We start from the raw sequence: 13,448 nt of genomic DNA, 5'->3' as shown, positions 1-13,448 counted from the left end.
CCAGACCAAGAAATACAGTTTTACTGACTGCTTCAAAAAATTGCAAAAAATCACATATAGAACATTCGGGGACTTGTATATGATGCTGTTTTTGGAGAAATGTAATATAGTGATACAAATACGAGCCTCTATGAGCTTATGGAGGCTTTATGGAGAACAAATATCACAAAATTAATATGGTCCTCCTTTAATTCTAAAAAAAAAAAAGATGTCATTTACCAGAAAATGTGATCTTTACAGATATCTTGTAACTATAATAAACATTAAATGAACGGGGAAATTATAACTGCAAACATGTATATGCTGATACAAAGGAAGTGAAGAATCTCATGAGCAACATTGCTAACCGACTAGACAAAAACAGATATCACACTGTGTGTGCAGTCATTACAGAAACTCCATCTACCTAATCAATTGGAGCTTTTTTTCCTCCTGTGTGGATAAATCATACGAGGCACCTAGGAAACAGTTGTATAAAAGCAAACATGAATTTAATTCGGAGTCAAGAAACAATCTTAAAGTCATCATGAGCCCAGTTATCATTTCCAGCTTCTCCTACACAAATCCAGCTTAGAAAATCCCCTGGTCATGTTAGTGTTTATACAGCACATTCAGAAATTAGAACAAATGGACATATCTAAACATTTTTAAATTTTTTATTACAAAAATATTTAACATAATTTCAGTCAGAATTCAATTACAAATTATTTGTAGTATATTTTTATTACATCAGTTTCTCTTATAATTTCATGTTTTAAATATAATCAAGTGTAATTCTTTTCAAAAAGACAAGGATAAGAAAAGGTGAAAGCAGCAGCCACAGGATACAGAGAATCCTCTCTTCATACTGTAGGTATAATACATGTGGTAGTGTCAGCAGTATGTTGTCGTACAGAACAAGTATAAAGTACAGTTGCGTTAAATCAGCACATTCACACAAGGACAATCTCAAAAGTCTTTAGAGAGAATTGACCAGCATGAGTGAAATGTTTTGACCATTAGTGCAGCAGTTTTGATGAAAGCAATTGTAGTCTCTATTCCAGTCGTGCTCCACGAGCTCCAGTAGCAGTGACGTGACACACTTCAACATCAGCACCCAGCTTCTGCAGTTCATCAAGCCAGATCTGTTGTTTCTGGGACAGACGGTCATTAGGGCCCTTCACTTCCACCAGCTAAGAGAGAAAACCTCATATCAATGAACTTTTAAAGCAGGACAGTGGATTTACTTATGAAAGATAAAACTTTATTTATACCTTTATTTTACATTTTATCTAATGAAAAAAGAAACACATATACACATATCTATGGAAACAGAATTCTAAGAGTTAAAAAAAAGAAACCTCAGTACCTATATGGTCTTATCTGGTATGGTTATCCCCTGTCAATCATAATAATACTATCTAGTCATGGCCTTTGTGGGCATATACAGGGCAAATATCACTTTCCAAAGTAGCATAAGCAGCAGTTGAAAAAGATGTGTAGGTTGGTTTACATATCTCATAGGAAGCATTTGCTTGCCCCACCCTCCCAGCCAGTTCGCAGTAATGTTATAGGAGAACTAGAGAAAGAAATGCAGTTGTATCAAATGAGCAAACCAACCTGTTTGAAGAAAACATATCAGAAAGACAAGTCAAAGATACACACACCAATGTACACATCTTTTTGTAGTGTTTTGTGTTTTTGCATTATCTTGGCAATTTGTTGTTTTATAAAGCACATTAGTCTTGGTGGTGTGGTCTGTGGTGGTCTATGTGGTGGCTGAAATGGCAATAAAAACCTACTTGATTTATCTTCTTATTGTAAAGGCTACAGCTAAGCTCCTAATTAAAACTCCTGAAATCTCAGTCTTCAAAGCTCACCTTATAGCTGCTCTTTGAGGTGTTCCACACAACCAAGTCAGGAAGTCCACCTTTGCTGTGTCTATAGTCTTTTGCCATTTTAAGGACCACTCCACTTAAAAAGTGTCCTCCTAGGCATGCTACTAAACTCTGCAACAGCACAAAGAATACATTTAACTAATTAGATGCATTCAATTTCATTTCTTTTTCACAAAAATGAGCGACATCTGAAAAGCACTTACACAGTTTTGGAGCTTAGAATTATTACAAGGAAAGTTTGAATGGCATCTGATTGAGTTACAAAATAAATGTAACCTCTAACTACATTTATAAACTACCGGAAAATCAAGAAAACTAGACTTGAATTTATTTTCTTCATGTCAAACACAGTTCAGTTGTACTGCTTCTAATTAAAATAAATGCTGGGATGTTTTGCAACTCAAGATACCTGGGCTTGTTGAAGACAAGAAAATCGCTCCCAATTCACAAGAGCACAAACTCTTCCCTCCTGTGAATTCCACACTTCAGCCAGCAGCTCCTGCAGTGTTTCTGTGGACGCCTCAGACAACAGCTCAGCTCGGGCCTCAATAGCATCCTTCCGATTCTCATAGAAACAGTCAGTGTACAAGTCCAGAGGACAAGCCTGGAAATGTGTCCAGGGAATATACTTATATTTTAGTAATAATGTAGAGGTTGTACAAATTCCAGCACATTCTATATACAGTTTAAGAAACCAGGCAAAGTTGCAAACAAAGAGCTCCTTTCACAACCTTTATATAATATGCATATACATATACTGGGAAATATGTGTAAAGCACACACGTGAAAATGAAAGTACCATGTCTGACCTTGAGGTGAATTTGGTAGGAGGTTTATTCATGGGAATATTGACTTGATTTTATTTTTTTTGCTTACTGTTGAAAGATGGATTTTAAACTAGCATTATAACCCTTCCAAGATTGAAGGGCAGCAAGAACTGCTTCGATAGGTTCAGGGCTGATGTCTTTCCTTCTCAGCATCATGTTAACACGCACCTAAATGCTCCAGACCAGCAAACCGCTAAAACATGGGCTTTTATAAAAATGGTTGTTCTTGTTGATGATCAATTAATCACCGGGAAATAAATAAGTCTCTTGAATCCTATGGAAGCTGTAAAGGTGTTCTTAGATTTTCACTCATGGTTTTAAATATTGGCTTTATTTTTGTGAAATAAATAATGGCAGTGTAATATGTCATGCTTTATGCATCTGAGCTTGTATTTACCTCATTTTGAGACCAGATAAGTAGCCAGATTATTTACATTAAGTCCTAATAACAAAAAAAACATTAAATTCAACGAGGGTGTACTTTCATTTTCACATGACTGTAAGGTTTTATTTTATACCTGATACGATGTTCTGAAGACATCAGAGACATTCATGAAGATAATGTCCCACATCAGAAGGCCAAACAAAGTGGAGAATGTAGTGCCTTCACCATGAATGCCTGCAACAAATGGCTGTCAGAAATACACTTCTACATATTCCCTGTTGACATAAATACAGAGATTACATTTATATAAAATTCAGGCTTCAATGTTTGTTTAAAAACCTTGATCGTAGCCAAGTTCTCTATAATGTGCCAAAGCCAGCTCCTCTACAGAGCATAGGACCATGCCATCGCATCCTTCTCCAGAGCCTTCATGCCCAGTAGCAGGCCTGAGGAACACAGATTTGCCCATACCGCCCTCATGTGGAAAGAGCTGACCTCGAATTGTAACCTAGTAAGAGATACAAAAACAATGTCTCTGAAGATATAGTCGATCAGCTCATTCTGAAATATTGAGATTTTTGTATTCAAGTAGTTTAAAAAAGCTATGTGATATAACAGTAACCAGTGAAGCTTCCCAGGTGAAAGCCAAAATGTTTTTTAAAATGAAACCATAAGTCCAGTCACTTTAGTTGGTTTTATGAACATTTTTGTATAATAAAGGGTATGTTTACATGAGTCACACTGTCCACATGAATAGAAGGAAGGTCTAGGAGCAGTAGGCGGTACTTCTTATAACTCGCAGACTCTTTCATTCTGGTGGCTCGCTGGTGCAGTGACAGACGGTGACCTGTCCGGACCAGTGGATCGTTCAATCCATCCCTTATGGCGTAGATAGCCTTTAAAGTAAAAACCACCAAGACAATTATGAATGTCATACTTTATACTTGTATGGGAACACAATGCCTAAAACACAGTATCACAGTAAGGCATTTATTTCTATAGTGTTTACAAACACTAAGGGTTACTATTTCTTCTTCAAAATGGTTTAAATACTTTAAGCATGTATAGGGAATTGGACTAAGCAGATTGATACTTACATTTTTAATACTGAAACCTTTGCTAAGAACCATATCATCAAAGATAATAAATAAAGTTTAAGAATGACCAAATAGACCAGATCTTTCAGATTACAGTTCTTAAGACATACTCATCTGCAGGCATGTTCACCTACACAATCTAGATCATGTTACCTGCTCATGACATTTTAGATGCTGATGCAGATTGAGCGCCAGTCTGTCCCACCAGCGCCCTCTGCTGTCTGGACAAAACATTGACTGAGACAGAAGAGACCGAAGCTCATCCACGGCATCCTAGAACAAAAGAGCAAAAGAAATTAAAACACACAAGATAAAAATTTTTTTAATTAAATTATAACTCAATCTTATTTTTTTTAAAACTTAATCTTATATACTCTATTATAATTACTTAATATGCTCTATAACATCTCTATTATTTAATATCATAAAACTCATTACTCACTTTATTAAGCATTTAAAAAAAAATGTTTGACCAGTTTGCACCTCCCCACCATAGCAAAACACAACAAAAAAAGAGCATATTGTTTGGATAATATAATTTGTTTTAGCACTGTCACGATACTACAGGCCAAACACACAAAAGCAACAGTTTTCTACAATACAAAAAGAAAAGTGTTAATTACCAGCAGCTAGATTTGTGCATTTTTAACTAAAGCTCTAAATGTAATACATTTCTTCTATTACAACCTCCTACGCTCTGTACACACACACCTGATAACGACGTAGCCTCTGTAGAATCTCGACTCCTCGAGACAATATACGTGTATATGTCCAGCCTAGTGTGAAGCACCGCAGGAACATGGGTAACAGCTCTTGCCAACTGCACATAGATACAAGTTCATGAATCTACTCAATTAAGCCTGAGAAAATTATGTCTAAACAGAAGGCAAATTTGTAGCTCCAACCTCAAGTCATAAGTTTGTTTTAAGTTTTGCCAGTTAGACTTTGCTGAAGTGTACAGTTCTAGAGCATCCTCCCAGCAGCCAGCCTGCATTGCTGTAATCACCTCCTGAAGGGTTCGCATTGCAGCTTCGTATCTGTTCAGAAGAACATGTTTAAATCACTGCCCATTTTAACTTGGCACCAATTCTGCATTTTATTCAGAATTCAACCAGCTGAATGAGCCTAAACGAGTTACACGATAAGATTATTACCTGATTAAGTCTTCCCTGTCTCTAAACACTAGGGTAGACCGCTGAACTGTGTAGGCAGGGAAAGCCAGGCGTCCAGAGTTGACCAGCAGAATAGTGTAGAGTTGGCCCTGACCCCCTGATGCCATTTCCTCCTCCTCCAGAGTGTCAGTAAGGGAGAAAAGTAGTAGGACACGAGAGAACATAGCGCGAGGCTCCCGACACAGAAACACACAGGAGCCTGCTAGCTGTTTTGCCCTGCAGGTGATGTAAAAGTAAACTACAGTACATGGCTAAACTTATGTCACCACTTCACCATAACCTTTATGTTGGCCTTCCCCAAACTACTGCCATAAAGTTAGCGATTATGCTTTCTCATAAATGCCCAAAGCTGTTCCATCATGACAAGTGAAGTTTATAGTTTGCCAAGAACGAGTTCATAGTTTGTCCTTCTAGTAAAAAAGTCTCCCCAGAAAATTGGAGGTTATTATAATACCAAACTAAAACTGGACTGAATCTGAAATAAGCTGTTCTGGAGTAGATTGTCGAATAAGAGTACCTGGGCTGTGTCCATTTACTTTTGGCCATATAGTGTATTTATATGAAAAAGTATTGCAAGTTAAAAACAAAAATAAAATGTTTTTTATTTTTTCAGCTATTCTGAAATTAAGTGACAACAAATTGGTATATAAATGCGATATCCATAGATCTTGTCACCAACAACAAACCTTTTGAGAATAACTGCAGCAGTGTTGCTTTGGGCAAAAGAAAATAGAGAGCGCTGTCTGGACAAATGGAGAAGCCCTTCCACCAGCTGCTGCTTCTGGCTACTGTTCCCAGAACCACCTAGGTGGAAAGTTTTAGCCAGATTTCGGAGCTCCAGAGCAGGTAGAAGATCTAATACATCTGGGATCTCAGTGAGTTCAGACTCTAAGAAAGAAATTAAATTGGAAGTTAAAACCATTGGGCTTTGGACAAGACAAGCTAACAAAACCCCACCCTTGCTCACCAACCTGTCTGGAGGAAGCCACTGGACACAAGTTCTTGCACAACAGGATTGAGGTCTGAACTAATCTCAGTGTAATCTAATTTGCTCACTTGTAGCCATTTCAACTTCCTTTGAAACAGACGCACATATAGCATCTGTCCAGGCACTAGGATACAAGGAGTGGAGTATTAGTTACCATAACCTGCACCCATCCCATATGCATTGCAGACTCATCCAAAGTATAGTATCCAAAGGATAATATACTTGTCTTGTTATGTATATTCCCTACCTGACAGCTGCTTGAACTTCTGGATAGAAAGAAGTTCTTTCTCACTGAAGAGCATTCGATCATCCTTATTCTCCAGTACTGTTCTCAGTACAGTCAGGAAGTTCTGAAGATAGTACGGCCACCTGGGTGAACCAGGTTCCATAAATGAGGCACTAGCATCCTGTTGAATATAACTACTGCTATCCTGTGGCAAAGTCTGCTCCCTATCTTTGAGTTTGGACTTGCTGACTTCAACCTCTGGTAATGGATCAGTGCTGGTAGATTTGGCGGTCCTTTTCCCTGAATATCGCGTTTTCTTCTGTGTGTTTGAAACTACACCTCCACCAGGAGTCTCTTCTTTCTTTCTCTTCATTAACCTCAATGAAGCAGTTGTGTTTGCTGATTGTGAAACATCAGAACCCAGTGGTTCTCCTTTTAAAGTGGCCTCTTTAACAGTTTTAATACGAGGTAGATTATCAGCTGGTACCTCAGAGGTTAATGTCGAGTTCATCACTGGAGGTTCAGATGTATCTATTTCATTCTCATCGTAGTTTTCTTTTTGTGAACTACTTGGTTCACTCAACAATGACGATTGGGTGCTGTGAACTTTGGAGTCCTCTAAAGGAAACAGCACTTTTTTGGAGAGCTTAGAAGACAAACGCCCAAGACTGACCGTCGTGACCTCTCCAGTGTGGTAATTTTTCTTAGGTGATTCTTGTAGTGTCATGCCACTCTTTTTAAAATATGGGCTTGTCTTTGCATCTTGATCATTTTTCTGCAAGCTTGCATTTTTCCCATCATCATGACTCTGTGGAGCATTATTTGAAAAGGGCCAGGATGTTTTCGCTTGGTTGGTGTGACTGGCTGCTCTTGCCTGTATGTCATTTTCCTCAAGAAAGTCTCGACACTGTGAGTCGATGTGTTCATTAATTTTGAAACGCGGCACAAACTTGCCACAAAGCGGGCAGGCCAGTTTTGAAGGTGGTGTGTTCTTAAAAAATGAAGTGATTGAAGGCCCTTTTTGTAGTTTTGCATTGCTCTTCTGCTGATCTTTTTTTGCTACAGAAAGCCTTCTTAGGGGCCTGGCATGGTTTTTGCTTCCATGAGGCTTTGGACCCATGATCTTCAGAAGCTCAGGGGGAACCAAGCACTAATGCTAGGATTCTGAATCTGTAAAAGCAAATATAAAAATTCAGTAGAATACATTAATGTATTATTAACTATTAAGTCATTTGAATAATTCATTAATGAGTCAATAAAAAAGCATTCGAAGATTTCCAAACTATTTCAACAACAATAAAAAGTCTCCAGAAGAACCATTTAGATTATTTTTGAAGACAGTACTGTATATAATTTTAGCACTCGATAAAACAAACAAACAACAATGCTAGGAACATTACTTGTCCAAGTAGTTATGAGGACAAGTGAAAAACCATGGCTTTTCCAAATGTCTTGATACTTTTAATATAATTCTAATAATTTAATTACATCAGAAAACTGGTATAGCATTTGATAAACGGAAGATTATTTACCTCCTCGTGGAATCTGCATGCATTTATACGTTTGCGGTCATCAAAAGCCTGTCTGTTGCCTAAGAATACAAAATTAATCATAAAAGAATGCCTACCCAGCATAAATCATAAACACACCAATCTTCATTAGAAGTTATGCTCTTCTAAATAATTATGTATTTATGTATTGGCAAAAGAAGAAAAAAGTAACCTTTGTGTACAATTGTATTGTTAGGAGAGACAGCTGGCTGCCTGATTACAAAGGAATGTAATCATGTTCCAACTTTACTGCAGCAAATAATTCTTTCTGAAAACAATATTTCTTACATTATTTTCTAGTGTCTCAAGTGGATCTTATGTGATTAATTGTGCAATTATTACAGTAAGTTCATTACTGTGATTCCGCTAAAAAACTAATTTGTCATTTTCAGCCGAAACGTAACTGGCACTCAGCATCCAATTCATAAACAGCATGGGCCTTCATTTGTCCTTAATTATTGCTATGAATCTTTAATCCTTCAACTCCTCTTCCAACTCTCTTTATTCTCGCAGAACAGCATAATTCTCTCCGGACCGCATGCAGGACAGTATGACTGAGCACAGCAGATTTAGCTTGGTGTTTAATTACATTAAGACCCGAATCAGTTTATTTCTGCTTAGGTCTGACACAATACTGTTTTCAGTGAAGACATCGGTTCATATTGCTGTGCTTTGACAAGTATGCCATTAACTAACTCAGGACTGTTGGCTACACTATTAATATTCATGGCTGGTGTGTCTATGAAGATCCATGAATAGTGGGAGGTCTTAGGGTTATGAGATGGAGAGGCAGAGAAAGGCCCTCGACAACAATGCATTAAACATGAATCATCATGGCTTTTAAAGAACCACTTCATGTGTGTTTTATAAACTCTCAGAAATAATAACAAAATACCAAATATAATATTTTAATAAAGGTTAGATATATCTAACAGAGGCTCTACACCCATACTGAAACAACAACAGCTATTAAAGTGCAGTAGCTCACAAAAGTGAGTACACCCCTCACATTTCAGCAACCAGTTTAGTTTATCTTCTCCAGGGACAATACTATAGAAATAAAACTTTTTTACTAAACTATTTCAGAGTAGTTAATGTGCAGATTGTACAGCATTACAGATTTACTGTCCTCTGAATATAACTCAACATACAGCCATTATTGTCAAAATACAGGCAACAAAAGTGACTACACCACAAGTGAACTTGGCAAAACTATGTCCAAAGTGTCAATACTTTGTGTGAGCACTATTGATATCCAGCACTGCCTCAATCCTCCTGGGCATGGGATTCACCAGAGCTGCACAGGTTGTTGCTGGGATCCTCGTCCACTCCTCCTTAATGACATCACGGATCTGCTGGATGTTAAGACACATTGCGCTTCACCCCCTTCCGCTTGATGATGCTCAATAGGGTTCAGGTCTGGAGACATACTTGGCCACTGCATCACCTTCACTATTAGCTTCCTCAGCAAAGCAGTTGTCATCTTGCCAGCGTGTTTGGACATGGTTTCATTAATTCATGCTCTTAGACAGGTTTTCTTCAGCAAACTGTTTGTGGGCTTTTTAGTAAACCAGTTTTAGAGGAGTAAATCCTAACTGCTATACAAGGTGCACATTGACTACTCTAAAATATATCCAATTTCCATTTCTATAGTGTTGTCCCTTGGGAAGATTATAGTAAAATGGGTGCTACAATGTGAGGTGCGTACTCACTTTTTTGAGATACTGTAGATCTTGACAGTAAACATCCTTCACAGCTAATTACCATTAGACTTAAAGCTTAAATACATTTCTCCACAAAGTCTCAGGTTGCAAGAGATGTTAGAGCCAGACTTCTAGAATTCTCTAGAGAGTCTGACACATTTATTCAATAACCTGGACTAGAACTGCATACTTTAACAAAAATAGCAGCTCCTACACTCTGTTGGCAAACATGGAGATGATCTCATTTACTTACTGCTGCTTCAAAACAGAATTCTTAATAAACTCTTGAAAGACAGAACTCTGTGCCCTATTCTGAGAAGTGCCTTGTGTTGCACCGTTGAAAGTTTTGTGCACACAGGAGACTTCATGCACATGTCAAGATTCTGAAGGTATTGTGTACAGCTGCCCCTTTTATAAAAAGTCTGAAGCTTTGTGTTGGAAATCTTTTTTCTGGGAAAACTCAAAAGTTGACAATCTGAAAGGATACACCAAAGCCACTTCAAAGAGATTGAGCAGAAGGCACTTATCAATCCTCTTGCACCTCCATATGAACATATAAAGGCACTTGAATAGTCAATGAAAACTGTGTTAAATGCTGAATAAGTGTTTAAGAATCCTGTTTGAACAGTGTGATCTGTGACAACATTTCATAGAAAAAATAAATAAAAAAATGTTTCTTCACTCCGGAAATGACAACTGAAAATTGTGTTAGAGATATCGACTGTTGTGACAACCTAACAATTGTGTGTGTGTAATCTTGGACATTTTGAGCAATCCAGAAATTGTTCCATATTGTTTTATTCACTAACACAATGGTATGCTTTACAAAGAAACATCCTTGAGTCGTATCCTTTTAAAGCAGGGGTGCCCAATACCTCGTTTGGTAGTATGAGTGAATTGCGTGCCATTCTAATCTGAGATCTCTAACACACGCATGCACGATCAAACGTACACGAGCTACTGCAAAACTCCAGTGAGCTAACTGAATCCATGAGTTTTCCCAAATGAAGATTATTAAGTCCAAATACTGTTCCACCATTAATGATGATCATCTGGAAGTCTGCCTGTCCAGACTCTAAGGTAGTAAGGTAAGGCCTTTTGGGTCCATGCAGATATGCAAGGTATGCTAGCACACACACACACACACACACACACACACACATACACATACATATATATATGTCCTAGGGGGTTGCCAAAAAGCATCGAGATAACCGATGATCGAGATAAACGAAAATCAATATGGCGGCAATATATTAACGTGCTTGAAATTTCTTTATGTACATGATGTGCGTTAATAAATGAGACTGTGCATGCACGTGTTTTTGGAGGGTTTTTTTTTTACACAACAGCGTTGCCCCGATTTGTTTGATGAAGGCATGCTATAAAAATGTACATACATGTTTGTTAACTGTCCGGAATCCACCTGCCACGACCCCTTCGGTGCACATATCTCTCTCAACGGCTGTGCTTTTCTTCCCAAAGCGCATCGCGGATTCCCCCGATCCTGCCGTTGTTAATTCTATGCTTTTGCTGCTCATCCCACGTTCCGCGCCGCGCTCCTACTCCTACACCGAGCGCCGCGCTCCTACTCCTACACCGAGCGCCGCGCTCCTACTCCTACACCGAGCGCCGCGCTCCTACTCCTACACCGAGCGCCGCGCTCCTACTCCTACACCGAGCGCCGCGCTCCTACACCGAGCGCGGCTTTCGCCTCCCGTTCATCGCATAACATTTAACAACAAAAGGCATATGTGCACTAACTAACAGCAGAGATTCACCAGTATACAATACAACACCTGTAGCATCTGTAAGGCTGGATTTTTCTGCCACTTTCGCAAGTTTTTCTGCGGCTGCACAGCGCCGATCGAGATAACTGACGTTAAATGGCAAATTTTGCCCCCCTTGTGCTCGAGATATCAGGGTTCGGCGACATAAAAAAGATTTCGACATAACCGATTAAAAAATGCTTAGACAAAGCGAGATTTGGCGGGTCCACTTCAAAAACGTCGACTTAATAGGGTTGTCGAGTTAACCGAGGTCGAGATAAGCGGGTTCCACTGTGTATATATATATATATATATATATATATATATATATATATATATATATATATATGTGTGTGTGTGTGTGTGTGTGTGTGTAAAGTATTCGCAGTATAAATATATATATATATAGGTAAATCACTTTGACTTGGGCTTTTTAACTAAATGTAAAACAGTTATAAAACAAGTGCTTAACCTGTTCCTGATATCACTTAGCTCAAAATGACTTGAGGCAACATCTTATCCCAAGTCCACATGTAATAAGCTTGAAACCAGATAAAGCAGAACTGATTCCTAATTCTCACCACAGCAGGATTTAATCTCCTTGTGCTGATATTGAACAGGGCTTCTGAATTCCCCAAACATAAAACGTTCTCTCTGGAACAGTCAAACCTTTTCCTTTAACAGATTTTACAGGCTACTTGTGTTGTTTGCATTGGGAAATGGACAGCAATCACATGAGAAAGCCGAGAGTCTAGTTCATTTGATTTAATCTTGTTGTTTGGGTGAATTCTGTGTCCAAAATAAAGATGTGAGATCTGTTCTGCTTTAATACCGTTCCTGCTCAAAATGGTTTCCTAAAACTTGCACATAACTTTCTCTTTTCCCCAATGCACATAATCACAATTATACTTTTTTTTAATACAGATTTGACAATAGACAGACAGACAGACAGACAGAAAGCCCAGTGTAAATTAGATGTGCTTCAATAGGAGCCTTTAAGAAAGCAGTTTATGTTTACACTCTCTATAGCTTGCAAGCTGAAATTCAGTTTCTCTAGAAGGAAATGAAGAACCTCTAGCTTTAATTTATAATTATTACATTTAATGCAACAACAATAAGCTGTCACTCTTGTTGTTTATACTCAGTACACAACAGTTAAAACTACAGGACCTCAGATTATACACATCACTCCAGTTTACACATAAAACAAATGATCAAACTGTACACTTACACCTGAGCTCCATCCACTATTATCTGTAGAAGTTCCTTTTCTGCTGGAAATCAGCCCCGGGTCTGGGTCTGGGTCTGAGTCTGAGTCTGAGTCTGAGTCTGGGTCTCTCTCTCTCTCTCTCTCTCTCTCTCTCTCTCTCTCTCTGATGTTTATAACAGAGCAGGATCAGGGTGATTAAATCACGCTCAGTAATAAATATCAAACCTCTGCACCAGTACTAAATATTTAGTTATTGTATTTGGAGCGCAATGAAAATGGGCTGGAGACTGAGTTACTCTACAGAATGCACTGAATCCTGGCTGCAGAACGCGCCGGACACCTACCAACATCTAGCGCGTGAACTCAAGCGGGAGGAGGAAGTGGCCAGTCCGGAAACGGGTTTCATATTTCAAAATAAAAGTGTTATCGAACTCTTTTATTTACGCTTGACTCCGTATGGAGAAGCTTTCAGTGTGGAGTACAAACTAATACAGCTGGTTATTTATTTATGTATTTGTTTGTTTGTTTGATTAATTGGTTGATTGATTCTTTTAAAACATACACAATATATTGTTTTAAAATCTTGTGACAATACAATATGTATTTCCTCTTTCCTTTAAAATTTTATTTTTTTTGTTTCTTTG

General features: G+C 38.2%; 1 protein-coding gene across 3 annotated transcripts; it reads right to left on the bottom strand.

The window, feature by feature from the left end:
- Window positions 1-472: 472 nt before the first annotated feature.
- On the bottom strand, window positions 473-13,170 carry fan1 (FANCD2 and FANCI associated nuclease 1). Of its 3 annotated transcripts, none has more exons than XM_046865078.1 (16): window positions 12,826-13,170; window positions 8,105-8,163; window positions 6,594-7,742; window positions 6,330-6,470; window positions 6,045-6,246; window positions 5,341-5,574; window positions 5,092-5,223; window positions 4,898-5,006; window positions 4,340-4,459; window positions 3,821-3,985; window positions 3,429-3,597; window positions 3,223-3,323; window positions 2,287-2,481; window positions 1,860-1,988; window positions 1,349-1,558; window positions 1,042-1,172 (listed from the first exon to the last, which is right to left on the bottom strand). In XM_046865078.1, exons 3-15 carry the CDS (start codon window positions 7,690-7,692, stop codon window positions 1,397-1,399), a joined length of 2,958 nt encoding a protein of 985 aa, XP_046721034.1. In that variant the 5' UTR covers window positions 7,693-7,742; window positions 8,105-8,163; window positions 12,826-13,170; the 3' UTR covers window positions 1,042-1,172; window positions 1,349-1,396. The 3 variants fall into 3 exon arrangements, with proteins under 3 accessions (XP_046721036.1, XP_046721034.1, XP_046721035.1); XM_046865079.1 differs by lacking the exon at window positions 12,826-13,170 and adding an exon at window positions 11,226-11,521; XM_046865080.1 differs by lacking the exon at window positions 1,349-1,558 and having other exon boundaries at window positions 473-1,172.
- Window positions 13,171-13,448: the final 278 nt, after the last annotated feature.

This window comes from Silurus meridionalis, chromosome 13 (assembly GCF_014805685.1).
Source record: "Silurus meridionalis isolate SWU-2019-XX chromosome 13, ASM1480568v1, whole genome shotgun sequence".
NCBI classification, from domain to species: domain Eukaryota; kingdom Metazoa; phylum Chordata; class Actinopteri; order Siluriformes; family Siluridae; genus Silurus; species Silurus meridionalis.
Note: the sequence above shows the minus strand (reverse complement) of the source record. Positions and strands in the feature narration are given on the sequence as shown.